We start from the raw sequence: 17,659 nt of genomic DNA, 5'->3' as shown, positions 1-17,659 counted from the left end.
ATTACTATGTTCTTTTAATTTCTTAGTGTCCAGCAATAAGAAAAATGATTCATCAGCTTTTGAACTTACAGATACATGGTTCCTCTTTTTAATAAACTAATGGCTCTGGAAGTTTGCTACTCTTTCAACTCTTAGCAAGACTTTTATGTTTTTAAAAATCACTGTACAGTAAACTACATTTAAAATGTAAATAAGTATGTCATAATACATCTTTGAAGGGAGCTAATGCATTTCCAAATGGTAAAATACAACATTAACTCTAATTAATATTGACTGGTTTATTTGTACACCACTTAACAACTGCTCTTGAACTTTCTTAAATTATGTCATGACTCAGAATTTCATATGACTATATATAGCATTCCGAAATATTAAGTTAACAGAAATTACTGTAAGGAATATTGAATTTGCTGTCACAAAGTTTCATATAGCTAACTTGGCTTTCATTAAAGCACTCATAATTGCTGAACCATTTATTTCTTCTTCTGATTAGAATTGGCATGTTTAATTATACTTTAAATTCATTGTGATTTTGAATGACAAAACCTTTTTTCAATTATTGAAATATTCAGTTACATTTAAAAGAGTTTGTTCCTCCAGAAGAGCCACTGCAAGCATATTCAAGGTGCTTTATTTTTAATTATTTCTTACAGTCATAGTTTTGCTTGTTCACTGAAGAGTTATTGGACAAGGCAAGATGAAATGTTGTGGAGACGTGAATAATCTGATTAGTCACTGGGTGCACTTGGTACTTCTTAGTATCAGCTGAAGCTGAATTAAATTAGTCACTGATGCATTTGTCGATTGGAGCCAGGACGTCTGCCCTATTCAATTTTAAAATAATTTGCTCTGAGTAAATTATGGAGGTAGCCACTAAAGAAATCATATTACTTCAGAATTAGCAAGGTCTATTTCTTTTAGAGTAGGAAGATAATTATTGCTTTTTAAAAATGAAGTAGGTTCACATTTTTAAAAATCACGTCAAATGTGCAGTTAGAAAATATTATCTTAACAGTAAATTTAAGATACCCAGGCTTAAACTTTTACAGTCACGTTTATAAGGAAAACCAAGCCAAACCAAAACAAAATTGAACTGAAAAAAAAACAAAAAAAATTTATGGGTATAATTTTTTTTTGCTTTAATTCCATTCACCTTTTACTGACTTCTGTGGAGAACTTGGTTTATGTGATAGCTGTTCCACATGGGGAAAAAACTGCGTGATTTTACTAGAAATTATGTTTTATACACATTATTATATATAAAAACTGAGACAGAGTTTTGGGAAAGTAACCATAAATTTGACATTTAGGAAATGATCATCATAAGATTAAAACTCAGGAGGGACTATTTGTTCTTTACCCATTTTCGTTTTCTGTAATGTGTGTCATAGAATCATAGATGATTCTGAATTCTTTCTATTTCTATGTCCATACAAGCACTGAAGAGAAATATGCTATGCTGTATGTTTGTAATGCAACAAGTCAGGCAACCTCTAAGCCTTATAGAAACAATCTTGTGTTAAACTATTGTATTATGGCTGCATAATTTGTCCCCTTGTGAGAATTATTGGGAGCTCATATTAAAAAGCATTTGTATGTGAGGATTAGAGAGGCAGTAAAAAGATCATCTTAACAAAAATATATATGAAACGTGTACAAGTACAGAGTATAACATAAATCTGAGTTCTTTACTCATAGAAAGGTTTTATGTATTTATTTCATACAGAAGTGTATGGGGGAAAGGGCATTGTGTCTTTGCTGGGAACCACAGGTAAACATAGATGATGTCAATTCATAAGTACATACTTTAGAATCACTTGCCTAGTGTGAGATGATGAACCACTGATGATGTACAAGTCACTGGCCAAACACTAATGCATAGTTTCTGTCTCCAAACCTTAGAGCCCACTGAGAGAGATAAATCTTGCTGCTCAAGCAGCTAAAACCCAAGAATGCACTTAAAGGGGAGCTCAAGAGTGGTACAAGGGTGCTTGCAATTTGTGCATAAAATTGAGTCAAAATATAGGTCTATTGTGGTGCAAAAAATGGAAATCTATCCATAGTTTTGTATAGTATGCATTTTATTTTTTTCTTTTTTTATTTGTTTTATTTGAAAGTCAGAGTTACACAGAGAGAGGAGAAGTAGAGAGAGGGAAAGGTCTTCCATTTGATGGTTCACTCCCCAGTTGGCCACAACGGCCGAAGAAGCTGTGCCTATCCAAAGCCAGGAGCCAGGAGCTTCCTCCGGGTCTCCCACGTGGGTGCAGGGGCCCAAGGACTCGGGCCATCTTCCACTGCTTTCCCAGGCCATAGCAGAGAGCTGGATTAGAAGAGGAGCAGCTGGGACTCAAACTGGTGCCCATATGGGATGCCAGCACCTTAGGCCAGGGGGCTAACCTGCTACGCCACAGCGCCAGCCCCTATAGCATGCATTTTCGATTGGACATTGGAAGATCCTTTGTACTATCCAACTGTGTGTCAACCTTCTGTACGTTTGCTTCTGAAAATTTGTACTCAGTATATAACAGAGCTGACACATTAGAAATAAATTTTGAGACTATTACATTTCTCCATGAACGCTCACCAAAATGACACTGAAGCCAAATGCCTCCTCAATAGAGCACTAGATAGTGAGTGTGTAAAATGACACCTTAGTATTGGGAATATATTATCCAGCAGAAAAAATTTTCAAGCTGTATGCAAAATAACTTCCTGGCATTCTAATGCTATGACTAAGTGTATTTGAATTACAACTTTTTTATTCTCTTTTTCTTTAGTGCAAACTAGAATATCAGGCGTGTGTCTTAGGGAAACAGATCTCAGTCAGATGCGAAGGACATTGCCCATGTCCATCGGGGAAGTCCATGAGTACCAGCAGAAATGTTAAGAGAGGTAAGTGATGACGATTTATTTATAAAATTATTTATAAAATTGTCCCATTCATAAAATGCTTTGCGATAAAGTTTGATATTAAATATGCAATAAGTTTGATTTTATATGTATACTGAATGATAATTATATCGTTCGGGTGATTTTCCCCCTTAGCCTGAATTGTTGCAGCAAATAATTTTTCAGGTAGGTTTTTATGTATTTTGGTTATAACTCATGGGTGCCTCATCCCTATGTTCTTACCACATATAAGAAATCTAAAACAACACCTTTTATTAATGTCTCTGAGTGCATGCTTTAGATCAATTAAGTTTTGAATGATAAAGTAGTTTGATTAGATGTGAAACTGCTCAATTATTACTGACAGTTTTAAATAAAGAGGTATGTACTCCATATAAGTGTGTGTGTGTCATACCCTATGAAATAATCTCTTAAATTAAAATTGCTTCTGTTTTTATTTTATTTGTGTAATATCTGATAAAATAATGAAATAATTTAACATCTAGGTTGTATATAATTTGATTTTGATTAGTTGCTAAAGTTTACATAATATTTCTAGAGTTGAGATGTTGTTTACCCTTATAAAATGTCCCTATGGCTATACTCTCAGTCCTTCACAGCTCTAACAAAGAAAGTGTAGGAAATAGACGCTTCTGTCATTCAAAACCCATTCTCAAAACATTTGCAGCAATTTATCTGGTTTTATGATGTCTGACACTCATTATTATGGAGTGCCCTTATTAATGTGAATAACTGATTTTTGTCTTTGTTTCCCAGACAAATGTGAATAATGAAAATACATAGTTAGCATGAAATTGATTTAATGTGCACTAGGTATTGTTCTGAACGTGGTATACTTACTGGTCCACATTACAGTCCCACAATGACTATTTTAATGTGTATATAAATTCTGAACTTCTATTATGACATCTATATTGGTCTTTACTCAATTAAGTAATATTTCACATGAAAATCTAACATAAAATTATGTTCCAGTGTTGCCTTTAATAAAGCAACTAGCCAGTTTCTTTTTCATACAAAAGTAGGTTTATTGATGTGAAGGTCAGGGTTAGTGCTCAGACGTTAGAACACGTGCAGAATGACACAAAGCGCTGGAAGAGGGGCAACATGCTGCCTTCCAGGAGCTCCGTTCCTGAAGCTCACTTTTGCTGCCTCATGCCTCTGTAGGGTCAGCGTTAGAGCCCTGTGCCTTCTGCATTTCCTATCATTGCCTCCAGAATCTGTTCTCTTCAATACTGTCCATACAGTGATTTCTGGCACCACTTTGGATGTGTTAATCAGCCCTCTTTTTACATGGTGAAGCCAAGTATAGCTTCTTTTCTAAAGGGTTCCTTGATGTTTGTGTCTTCCCCATTCTCTCTCCAGCTGACTGTATTTTCACAATGGAGTTGGAGACATGTTGAATTCATTTTCCTCTGAAAATCACCTTAGATGTGAAATAAATGGTATCACGTCCAATATCATTGGCCCATAATCTTCCTTGGATGCTATTAAGAACAGCATTTGAGAATTAATCATACTGTGTATATATACATCTAATACAGCAGAGTCCTACAGTAAGATTTCCCTTTATAGGATTTCCTGCTTTGAGATTGACTTATCAATGAGATTTGTTTGATATAGTGTCAATTTATATTATCATCAGCAAAAAGCAAAAGGAACTCAATACACATTAAATACCAAAAGTCCGCATCTAAGAAGAGAATTCTTTGTAAATGAATTGCAATTATGCTCCATGTTACTCAAATTCTCTGTATAGTGTTTATATTAAGATGTCAAGAAGGAAATTTTTCTTAAAATCATGTCAAAGGGATAAAGATCATCTGTGTTCAATTGTGTGTAGAAAGAGAGGCAAGAAGAATTTAAACTAGCCCTGCTCTGCCAGATTGTCAGGGCAAAACAAGTACAGGATTTTGCTAACTGCAGTGGAAAAACAATACAGAAAATGTTGAATGTTGTTTCCATACAGTGCCAAAGGACGAGGGACATTGGAAATGTAATACTGAGCTCCATATCAGTTCCAGTCCCTCAGCTGTCATTGACTGGTCTTCAGCACTCTCTGTAGTACAGACAGTTTCTTTTAATATCATCACTGTTCACAAAAAGTGAGGGAGAGACTGCTAAGCATGAAACAGTTCCCAAGTCCTTCTGGCTTCCTATGTTTGATGTCAACTTGACACTATACTACGTTTTCACTCTGGGCAGAGCAGAAGTGAACCCTTTATACTACTTGAAATAAGGCTTATAGAATAGATTTCCATTAAAAAATAAAAAGAAAAAAATTTCCTCTTTTCTCCTATTTTATTCACTTATGGATCTACATAATTGGCCCAAAGATTTACATTCAAGGGTCCAAAATTAAAAAAACCTCTGGTTCTGACTGTACATAAACACACCCATCCTTCATTTGTTAACTTCTGAGTCACTTTAGTGGATTTCCTCTTTCTTTCCTTATTTTCTTCACTTAAAGAAATAGATTGTACAATCACAAACCAATAGGTATCACTTAGAAGGTAGGTCAACTTCATTCAAAGAATGATTTCAGCTGATTTTTAAAGGTCCCTAATATTTCTACAGTGACAAGGAAAATATGAGATTCATAATTGTGAGCCTGGAGTATAAATAGTGTAAACTCATCTGAAATGTAATTCTAAATCTTAGAATGGACTTGTAGAACCAAATATCAACAGAGTTGGAAAAGATTTAGAATGCACTATGTTGCAGTTGGTAAGTTCAAACTAAAGGAGTCTTTCTGAGATATGTCTAAAACTGTCTGTATCACAGTGTTATATAAGCACAGCAGACATTATAGATATCACAAATCAAAAGTATCCCCTTTGGATATTTATTTTATGAGTGTGATACAGAATATTATTTTAGTTGAAATTTTCACTGTTTCATATTTGATTTTCCTTATTACAAAACAGGTCAAATGTCTTGCAAGTCATATGTGCTTATTAAAGTCTTATATATCTAATCTCATCTCTTAAAATTTTATTAATGTTATGGGAATCAGTCCACACAGCAGACTCGTAGAATGACAATTGCTTTAAGTAGCACTCTGACCTCAGTATTAGCCCTTATGGCATTCTTGTCTGTTTGAAAAACCTAAGGGAGCATTTCAGGCATGGAAAACCAAGACACTCTGGCAAAAAAATGTCCTACATAAAGGACCTCTGTGGGTGAGACCTCAGTGGAAAGAAGCAGCCACTAAATAAGGAAGGGTCTACTTTTCTCTGAAGGGAAGAGAGAACTCCCATTTTGCTTATGGCCTTGTCGACTTAGTGGATCTAAAAGGCTTCTGTAGCCTACGCAGTTCATGTCAAGAGCCTTGGGTGATCACTGAGATAATACATAAGAGTGTTAATTGTTAAATAAACAAGAGTCACTGTGTACTAACTTCCCATGCAGGACCTCTGTCCTCAAAGAGTTGTTTCATGAGATTGAATAGTAAAACTTGTTCTCAAGAATCACTTCCTTTCAGTGTATTAAGTGGAGAATATTCTTATGTCATAGTTATGTCTAAGGGCTTGCAAAAGATGTATAATTCTTAGGTTCTTCTTTAAAGATAAGTACCTTTTTTTTTTTCTTTTCTTTTTTTTTTTTTTTTTTTTTTTTTTTGGACAGGCAGAGTGGACAGTGAGAGAGAAAGACAGAAAGGTCTTCCTTTGCCATTGGTTCACCTCCAATGGCCGCCGCGGCCGGCGCACCGCGCTGATCCGAAGGCAGGAGCCAAGTACTTATCCTGGTCTCCCATGGGGTGCAGGGCCCAAGCACTTGGGCCATCCTCCACTGCACTCCCTGGCCACAGCAGAGAGCTGGCCTGGAAGAGGGGCAACCGGGACAGAATCCGGAGCCCCGACCGGGACTAGAACCCGGTGTGCTGGCACCGCTAGGCGGAGGATTAGCCTGTTGAGCCACGGTGCCGGCCATAGATAAGTAATTTTCTAAAATAAAAGAAGGAGGAGGAAGGAAGGGAAAAGAGGAAGGGGGACAAAAAAGCAGAAGAATCACCTTTGAGATGCAGTAACTTTGAACAGCCCTTGTCTGGACTGTTGAGGAACAGTTTTTTGTTGTTGTTGTTGTTGTTGCTGCTGTTTTTCTTTTTTCTTCCTTTCTTTTTTCTTTTTCTTTCTGCTACTAAGCATTGAACTCTTTACCTAGAATGGAATTAATCCTCTGTATATAAACTTAGATGACAATAAAATTAGTGAAAAACAGGATAGGGACCAGGAGAGGGAGGATTCTTAACATCATTCCAACATGCATCTAAATACCACCACCACCACCACCACCACACACACACACACACACACTGATAGTTTGAAATGTTGAATTTGACTGGAGACAGCCATAGAGAAGGAGGATAGCCTAAACTATTTCATCTGATAAATCTGAGTGAGAGAAGACAAGACAGAATAAAGAAAATGAAACCCCAGAGGCATGGGCTTGTTGGAGAACCGTACATATTCCATTTGTGCTGCGATGCAGGGTCCTTTTAAAGATGAGACTATGCAAAGTGTGTAGTCCCAGAGATGAAAGTGCTAGATTGTATTCTTTACAGTTAGACACACCAAGACATTCTTGGGCACAAAGTTAGCATTGACAACAGGATTTCTTAAGTTCTACTTGTGTTACTGTGCCATAATGGTAACTGGTTGTTTGGGGTTAGAGGTGAAGGGGCACATTTAGAAGGTTATTTTCAGTACGTCAGAAAGAAGTCTATCACGTCCTATGAATAAATAAGAGGTGAAAGTGACTCACTTGCTGAGGCAGAATTCACAGAGCTTCAAATGCAACTAGATATGATGTACAAGGCCCAGGAATTCCCCAAAGATAATTTTCAGATTTAGTAAACTGGGTGATTTATAGAATGCTAACAAAAGGATTGACTTACCTGAGCCTTGTGACTCACAGCTTCTACTGTATCCCAGGCTCAGATTTCCTTATATCAGGAGATGAGCACCTCTAACTTAAAATATTTCCCTTCAGGCTTTATTCTCTAAAAGTGTCATAAAATTGATGTTCAATCATGTAACATGGTTAGCCTGCCAGTGAGACTTGCTTGCTCATTATTTTCAATACATGTATGTTGTAACTGTTTTCCAGAGGTTCTTTCCATTTTGCATATTGTTGACCTAAGGGGTAGTATAATTTATTGGTTGCGAATATAGATTTTAGCATCCTGGTTTTGCAGTGCTGAGCTGTGAGATCTTTCTAAGTCTTAGCTTCTTCATCTGTGAAATACAAAATATATGTCATAAGGATTTATGGCTGTATTTCCTCAAATTAAAATATCTTTGCTCTTCTATTTCATTTTAATTGATTATACTTGTAAAGTGCATTGAATTCTAATACATTGTAAATTTTTCATATATCTAGTGTCATTTGCAATTGTATTTTTATGCTTTTTAATATTTATATTGAATCACCAAAAAGTTGGAATATTTTCAACTTTTTATAGTCAATGGCATTTATTTGGAAGAATTATGTATATATTGAAAATTTGAAATAACTCAGCAGTTGCATTCTGTGGCCTAGAAGTTACTATTGCTTACTTTCTTTGTTAAATCTTTCACATTCTGCCATAGCTATTGACTTCGCTATACACAACACACACACACACACACAATTAGTTATCTATATACATTGCTTCTTTATAGAATTATGTTAATTTATGGTTTCTCAAATATATTAATCATTTTTTACAGTTTTAAGTGCACTGGTCTGTGCTGCATGATATTACTTTGTAATTGTAAATAACCTTTCTAGGGTATTCCAGATCTTCAGGAAAGATACAATAGTTTTAACTATAAAACCAAACACATTTGTTAATGCCTGTATCTGTATTCTTTCATTGTTTTGCCAATTATACTTTAGCAGAGTTAGCCTACTTGAATTTTTGTAAGTACTTGGTTTTGCTAATTCATTTACAACAGAATCGTATTCAAATCAAAGTTGGCACTGGAGGTCTAGAAGGAGGGTTAGAAAAATGTGGTTTTGCATGATTTTCAAGTGTTACTGACAGACATTTTCAAACATCACAATTTGGTATCAACCACATTATTCTAATCACAAAGGGTTCAAGAAACACAAAGGTGCTGTACTTTTTTCCCCCAGTCAGCTGCAGGTAGAGAAGGGATCATACTGAGTCTGGATGGTTGTCATTAGTGTCCACGGAATTTTGGTATGAGATCAGAGATCAGAGATCATTCAAGACCAACATAAACAAAAGTCTAGATTTTTTTTTCCCAACAAAATACACTCCCATCTTAGACAGACTGATATATTTGAAAGAGATGTGGGAGCCATGGCTATAGAATTTCAGTCCTCGGTTGTCTTTCCACATGCTAAACTAGAAAGGCTGATAGTTTCAATCTACAATAACCCAAGACATGGACATAGTTCTTTGGTCACCTGCTAGTCATTTTTCTTCTGTTTTTATTGTTCTGAATCCTGTGGAGCCCTATCATGGGACAGAGTTATTTCATTATGTGCTACAAGTGTGCATCTATTTATATAGGGAAATTACATTAAGAATTTAAGCATGCCTTTTTCCAAGTGTCAAAATTATTTTAACATTTAATTTTGCATAATAGACTTTTTATCTGGTCTCCACATGATGGAATGAACTTTCAATAAAAAACTAGCATAAGTGCATTAACATATTTTCACAGCATACACACTTCTCTCAGATAACATATTCATAAATGATTTGTTCTTAATTTTGTTTTACAGATTTATAGAAAAATAAATACACTTGTTGGAAAATAGAACATGATTTATAATAAAAATTAATCTATTGAGATATTTACTCATGAATTAGATTAATATATATTCAAAACCTGACAATAACATGAAAAAAGACAATTTTAAGTGCAGACATTGTTATAGCTCTTCTGTGGAGCAATAATGTGATTTGAATGATCAAATTAAAACTTTACACAAATATTTTATATTGTGCATGGTACGACTAAATGTTTTTCTTTGCTATGAATACAAGTTAGAATTTTTTTTATCTTGAGTCTGTGTTGTAGGATTTCAAGTATGAAAGTGAGCACAACCCTGTATTAGTTCTTATAGCACTGAAGAATTATTTATATTTTCTCTCTTGTTCCAACATAACCTGGCATGTTCTCAGAAAATAATTACTTACAATATGCAATATCAGCACTCTTTTAAAATTAGGGATCATAGCCATGGCATTTAAAACTATCATGGACTGAGGCTGTGACAAACCAGAATGAATGCAAGCCCAGCCAGAAGCAGAGGATGGTGTGATATTGCTCATCCCTTCTTACTAGTTTGCACATTAAGCTTCAATAGAACCAAAAGGTTTCATTCATCCTTAGTACAAAGATAGTTATATAGCTGCGAATAAAAGTACAATATCACATATTATTTCTAGGATAGCACATGACCATTATCCACCTTTCCATCCACTACTTACCTTAAGAATAATCTATCCCATAATAAATGTTACTAGCTTCCAGCAATATTAAATATAATATGACATAATAAGGAGATGTTTGCCATTCCACTTGCAATATAAAATGTATTAGCTTTAAAGTTCATGGGATCTATTGACTTATATTTAGGATATCTGTGAAATTCTTGTGTAAGTAGAAGAATCATGGAGCAGGTTTGAAGTCTGCGCATTTGGAATCATTCTTCTGAATACTATTTGTGTTTGTGTTTTAGCTTCTTTATGTAACTAACTAGGAATGTTCAAAACTTTTCATGAGATTCCAGGATGCAGCTGGTCATTTTAAGCCACACAATGAATGAGGAAAGCAAAGGCAATACATCTTAAACTAGCCTCATAAAGACATTTATTTGATACTTCAGAAATAGGATGAAAACACAGCTAGTCAATTTTAGGTATGGAATAAATATAATCTATATTTTGTGGGGAAAAATGAAAGCATGAAGCCAGAAAAAAATTAAAAACCAAAAGTGAGAACATATTCTCTTTTTATGAAACCCATCATAAGTAAATTAAAGATATTTTATGTACTTTTCTATACTTCTTTATTTTGTGATAATACTTTTAACTCACTTAAGACTTACTATTAATGAATATACTGAGTGAACCGTTTTATCATGGGGATAAAATAGTCAATGTAAATGTATATCATATCATATCATCTGTTATTGTATAGTTGTAGAAGAAAAGGCAAGTAGATGAAACTGCATGAATGCAGTTTTTAGATTTTAGATTTAAGAATATAAAATCACGGCTGGCGCCACAGCTCACTTGGCTAATCCTCCGCCTGCGGTGCCAGCACCCCGGGTTCTAGTCCCAGTTGGGGCGCTGGATTCTGTCCCAGTTGCTCTTCTTCCAGTCCAGCTCTCTGCTGTGGACCGGGAGGGCTGTGGAGGATGGCCCAAGTGCTTAGGGCCCTGCACCCGCCTGGGAGACCAGGAGGAAGCACCTTGGCTCCTGGCTTTGGGTCACTGCAGTGCGCCTGCTGTAGTGGCCATTTTGGGGGTGAACCAACGGAGGGAAGACCTTTCTGTCTCTCTCTCTCTCACTGTCTAACTCTGTCTGTCAAAAAAATATATATATATATAAAACCATGCCAATGCACTTTTTCAATTAGCAAAAGATTACAAAAGTACAATTGTATTTGCATTATATTTTATATAACTCAAAAATTAATTTTAAAAGCATATATTGAAAGTTCTCATGGTTTTCTAAGTTTTTACTACAATTTTACTTTTCATTATTAGTATGATAATTTGTTTGGAAAAGTATAAAAGTATATATAGAATAAACAACATAAAAAAGGAAGAAATGAGTCTGCAAAGATTTTAGGTAAATTCAGCCTTTATGAGAAAAGTTACATATCGACTTTTAAGTATTTTATTTGGGATATGTGACTTATTAAATATAGTGGCTAATATGTCAGCAGGAAGTGGCTCTAAAGACAGTCCCACTACCCCTCCTGGACTTCTGGGACTAATGTAATCCCATACAACTCCTGCTTTATAAAAAAACAAAAAGGGGAAATGTTAGTAAAATGGTGCAGTCTTACCTATGGCACCATCTACACCCTGGACACCATCCTAGCCTCTAGCCCCCACTGCCATTGCTGGAAGCCAGGTGGCCACATGGCCCAACCACCGGTTTCAAGCTCCACCCCCATCCTAACGGGATTTGAGGCTCCTACTTCCCTGCCCGCCCCCCCCCAGCAAAGTTTTAAAAGGACCTGTTCCAGAACACATGTCTCACTTGCCCTCTCTCTTCCTTTTGTCTCCTGACCTTTGTCTCTGTCTCTGTCTCTGTCTCTCTCTTATGCTCTCCTTCTTCCTCTTTTCCTTCTTCGCCCCTTCCCTCCAGTCTGTCAGGTTTCCCCCAATAAACTCTTTCCCTTAAAAAAGAATGAAAGAAAGAAGGAGAGAGAGAGGGAGGGAAGAAGGAGGGAGGGAGAGAAGGAAGGATGGAAAATGGCTAATGAATGGAGACTCATGCTTGTAAGGAGGTTTGTGTTAGTTGAGTTTTGCGATGATGGTAATTAAATTAGTGGTGATAAGAAACGCATGATCCTGATGCATTCGAGAAATGTTTGCGAAGGAAAATAGTCAGGACTCACTGATGGACTGAACTTACGAAAGGGCTGGTAACTGATGCGAACTCCCGAGAAGACTGTGGAGATAAACCTGAGGTGGAAAAATTCTAAGAACCTTGAACTGAGATGAGAAAGTTCAATGTCCATGGTGTTATGGCCCATCCTGCTGAAGGTACATTTGTGCTTACAGATCTTCGAGAGGAGATCAGAGTTGGCATAAATTCTGGAAAATTAAGAGGTAGTAAACTGTGAGAATGAACAAAATCCACTGAAGTGCAAAGAAGCTGAGAAAAGCAGGGGCAAAGTCCATGGAAGGCTAACCCCCAGGAGCTCAGCATAGGAAGAGGATGTGCGGGAGAGCCTATGCAGTTAAGAGGGCTGCCCAGCACTGGGGACTGCATTCTGACTTGAAGGGCAGTGAGCTTGATGTTGAACACAGAGGGGATGTCTGGTGTTAGGAAGCCTGTGAAATGACCTCAGACTTCAGCTGCTGAAATGCCAGTAACCACTGTAGACAGAGCAACTTCAGTCCAGTGGAGTTAAACAGCATAATACAAACAAAACTCTTGGCATAGATAGCAGGAAGCCAATCAGTGTTTGCTCTCTGACCACTTCAAACCTTGCATTCCCACCATCTAACTCATTTCAGCCTATATGCGGGGATTTAGAAAATACAGTACAGACACAGAAATGGGAAAATACTATATATCTGGCATCTACTATTTATCTGATACCTGGCTTTGTTACTTCATGTACTCATCAAAAACTTGTAGTTATTATTGGTGGGCCAGTTGGGCCCATGAGGAAACAGCTCACAGCATTAAAATAGTTCTTTATTTCAGGGCAGTCACGAGGCAGTCTGCCTTCTGAGCCCACGGTTGCCATATTTCTTTTGAAGAATGAGCAAAATGATTTCAGTTAGATTTTCCACTTTTGCAAATATTGATTCCATATTTTAAATTTGTTGGACATAAACTTCTACTGCAAAGTAATTTTGCTCTCACTAGCGTTTGATCAACATACAACTGAGTAGTTTACATCTATTATTTAAGTACATGCTCAGTTGAGACATGATTAACCAGAACCACGGAGCATGTAGGTAACCAGTCAAAAATCACACTGCTAGTAAGTATCAGAAAGGATTTGAAACCATGCCTACTACTCCCAGCCATATCATCGTACCAGATTTTTTGGGACCCTCTTCTACTATGACCACATGTCATGTGCTTTTTCAATTATAACATATGAATTTAGTGATATGTATGAAGTGACATATAGTATGCCTATTATCAAATAGAGATGTATATAAAGAATGACATTACATTTTAAAAAGAAATTTAATACGAGCAGAGTTATGCATACATGTAAAAGACACAATGTTAATCATTTTTTGGGTTGTTTGTTGAAAGTCTAAAAATTTATTGGCTTATGTTAGGTAGAATCTTGGCCAACTTCTGATAGTGTATATTTTCTGGAGCCAAATTTTCATAAAATATTACATAATAAACATCTGAAATGCCAACAAAGAAACATGTATCGTTTAGTTTCCTTTTCTTAAATGTTTTCTTTGTATCTTTTCCTGTAGTGTTTTTCATGATTCCAGGGTGATGCAGGAAAGATAATCATGGTAGCAATAAACTATTTAACACATTAATTAATCTCTCTTGTGTACTTTCTTCTAAAGTATCTATGCCAATTTTCTACTTATTGGCAAAAGGACTGTTGTTACTATTATTTTTATGGAATTGCTACCATCAGGTTAATGCAAAAACATTTATAACGAAAGTGTGATTAGAAACAAGTCTGTTCAATAATTTTGATATGCCAGGATATTTCAAAAACTTCATGGGAAATGCAGTTAAAATGTTTATGATGGGGACCTGCATTGTGGCACAACAGGATAAGCACCCTTTGTGACACTGGCATCCCTCATTGGAACCCCAGTTGGAGTCTTCACTGCTCAGCTTCTGATCCATTTCCTGCCAATTTGTGCCTGGGAAAACAGCAGATGATGGCCCAGGTACCTGGGCTTCTGTCACCCCGGAAGGGGACCTAGATGGAATTCCAGTCTCTAGGCTTTGCCTTGGCCCCGACCCGACATAATGGCCATTTGGGGAGTGGAAACAGCTGATGAGACCTCTCTCTCTCTCCTTCTCTCTCTGTCCCCTTCTCTCTCTCTCTCTCTCACACACACACCCTTTCAAACACAATAAATAAATCTTTTTTAAAAGTTTATTCTAGTGGAACATTTTTCAAAATCCATGCAGTTTTCTCACAACATGCATTTTCCTTGAACTTTTTGAAGTCCTCTCCTATTATGTTTTGTGATTCATCTCTAAAAGTGAAACTACCATACATCTCTGAACAAAAATGACCCAATAGGAGGGGGATTGTTACATTATAATGTGATTTCAAATGCAGTGTGCAAAATTACATCTCTTACTATTTCTGTTTTTCATGTTTTTTTCTTCTTCTTCTGTCCATCCTCACCAGAGACCTAGCATTTGATAGCATTTTTCTGATTTAAAATGTATTGTATTTTGTATAGAACATATCTATTTATTTATTAGCTTAGGTTTCTGAAAGATAACTATTTAAGCCAAAGTCTTAACTGAAGATGTGACAAGATTGATTTCAACTCTAATAATACAATTCACCCAAAACACAATAAATTATCAAATAATGCTTATTAGAACTGCAGCAAATAGCCACAGCAAAATCTACTTTTGAGTCACAACAAGTAAGTTTAAAATGTGTCCAGATGATTTATAATTTCAGCTTCTATATGAAGATTGTTTGTGACCTCAAAATAATGTATTTCCACAGTAAAACACTACTATAATGGAATTAACTATTCCCTGCACCAGCTGTTAACATCCATTTTATTTTTTGAAAGAAGTCATTTTATCCACTATTCATTTATTCTTCTGGTTGTCCTATCCTAACTCTGATGAGTTTGTGCCTTTGGTTGTGATATGTCTGTTTCTGTTATATTACATCTACTTTCTTTTTTGAAAAATAAAAATTTATTTCAGTGTCCCATCTGACACTTTGCAATGATGATAGTTAACTATCATCAGTTATTGTATCAGTATTTTGAATTTTCAATAATAAATGTAAAAAACTTTTTTATTCCATCATCCACAGAAAACTGCCATCAGTTAATTCTACAACACCTCCCACCAATTCACCTTCTTTATATCCACATAAAATATGCATGACATTTGTTATTATTTACGTAAGATAATAATTCTGTATTTTGTCCAAAAGTTGATTCTCAGTCTCTACAAACCACTAAATACTATTCTATTATCATTATAAATATTTACTAAATGCAACATACTATGATCTGGCTACAGGGCTACCATCACTATAACTACATATTCTGATGCAAATAAAATGAGAATGTCCAGATCAAATAAATTAGCTTTTCACCCCTACCAGTTGCTTAAAATTATGTCAAATTTTGCAGATTATTTTTCTGCTTCTACTTTTGTTTACATTTATTTCATACTGAATTTATTTCCTGACATACATTTTTGTTTTTTTCAGTTGAATTTTTAAGTAGCTTTCGTTTTGTGTGTTTTGCTTTGAAAGACAAAATTCCATTGGCATGTTTTCATTCTTAATTGTAGAAAATCACCATTCACATTGTGCAAGGTAGCAATGGGTAGGTTTTCTCACCATTTCCTCATGGTTGGTGTTTTCCTCAACTGTGCAACAGACCTACTGTGTGCTCAGCATTCCCCATGGTCCCACCTCACATCACCTTTAGGAGACTTGAGCACCAGTGGGAACCCCTGTGTGCAAGAGCCTCATGCTACTTGTTGCGTAATAACTTACCCAAATTCTTTCGGAATCCCTATTGTTTACTGACTGAATTTATAACCATGTGGCAAGCAACAGTTCACTTTCCTGCTGGTTAGGAGCCTCTTTTTTAAAAAAAAATATTTATCTATTTATTTATTTGAAATTCAGAGTTACACAGAGGAGAGGAAGAGAGAGAGAGAGAGGTCTTCCATCCGATGGTTCACTCCCCAATTGGCTGCAATGGCCAGAGTGCACCGATCCGAAGCCAGGAGCCAGGAGCTTCTTCCAGGTCTCCCACACAGGTGCAGGGGCCCCAAGGATTTGAACTGTCTTCTACTGCTTTCCCAGACCATAGCAGAGAGCTGGATGGGAAGTGGGGCCGCTGGTTCTCTAACTGGCACCCATGTGGGATGCCGGTGCTTCAGGCCAAGGCGTTAACCTGCTGTGCCACAGAGCAGACCCCTGGTTAGGAGCCTTTTGCCCTTCACTGGGCATCTTGTATGTTCTGCACCTTGCCACTTTTCTGCCCCAGTCCAAACTGGTATGTGAGCCTGCAACAAACCTTCAACTCTAAGTCTTAGCTTCTGCTCCTACTCTACATATTTTTTCTTGTATTGTTTCCCTTGGTTTTCTTAACTTCATACCCTTTAATATTTTCTTGAAATATTTGTGTGGATGTTAGACATGTTGAATACTTCACTATCAGGGAAGTATTTTAATCATTGGATTGGTAAATCATATGACTGACAATCTAATGCTAGATAAAATATCAAGTTTCCTCAGTATTTAAAGACCTTGGCTTTTTATCTTCTAGTGTTATTGATAACAATGATATTCTTTACATTAAATCAAATGCTGTAGGAATAATTTGGAGGGTTACTATTTTTAAACTATTGCACTGGGTCAGGAATTTTTGCTGAGCAGTTAAGATACCACTGGGGCATCTGCATTTCATATCCCAGTGCCTTGTTTCGAATTCCAGCTGCGCTTCTGATTCTAGCTGCCTGCTGATGTGAAAACATTAGGTAGGGAGGTAGCAGGTGATTGCTCAAGTACTTCAATTCCTGCCAGCCATGTGGGAGATTCAAATTGACTTCTAGGCTCCCAGCTTCAGCCTGGCCCATCATCAGCCATTGTAAGCTGTGAACGAGCTGTTGGGAGATATATCAATGTCTCTTCCTTTCAAATTATAACTAAACAATAAAGGATTGCACCAAATCAGTTAGTGATATAAATGTAGACCAAAAAATTGTACGTACCAAAAATCCAAAGTTATATCTTAGACTAAGTAGTGACTTATTTTTTCCCAACTGTAGATATTTTAATCATAGCTTCAGCTGCTTTTTTTTCACATATATAAAGATATC

General features: G+C 36.3%; 1 protein-coding gene across 5 annotated transcripts in view; it reads left to right on the top strand.

Moving 5' to 3' along the window:
* SPOCK3 (SPARC (osteonectin), cwcv and kazal like domains proteoglycan 3) overlaps window positions 1-17,659 on the top strand; it is a 499,116-nt gene that overhangs the window by 343,134 nt on the left and 138,323 nt on the right. For all 5 annotated transcript variants that reach the window (XM_062199006.1, XM_062199005.1, XM_062199001.1 and 2 more), the window contains one exon: window positions 2,778-2,892. In XM_062199006.1, coding sequence (XP_062054990.1) covers window positions 2,778-2,892 — 115 coding nt within the window. The remainder of the gene's footprint in view (window positions 1-2,777; window positions 2,893-17,659) is intronic.

The sequence above is a fragment of the Lepus europaeus genome, chromosome 8 (genome assembly GCF_033115175.1).
Source record: "Lepus europaeus isolate LE1 chromosome 8, mLepTim1.pri, whole genome shotgun sequence".
Taxonomy (NCBI): Eukaryota; Metazoa; Chordata; class Mammalia; order Lagomorpha; family Leporidae; genus Lepus; species Lepus europaeus.
The sequence above is the reverse complement of the archived record's forward strand: the minus strand, read 5'-3'. Positions and strand labels throughout refer to the sequence as shown.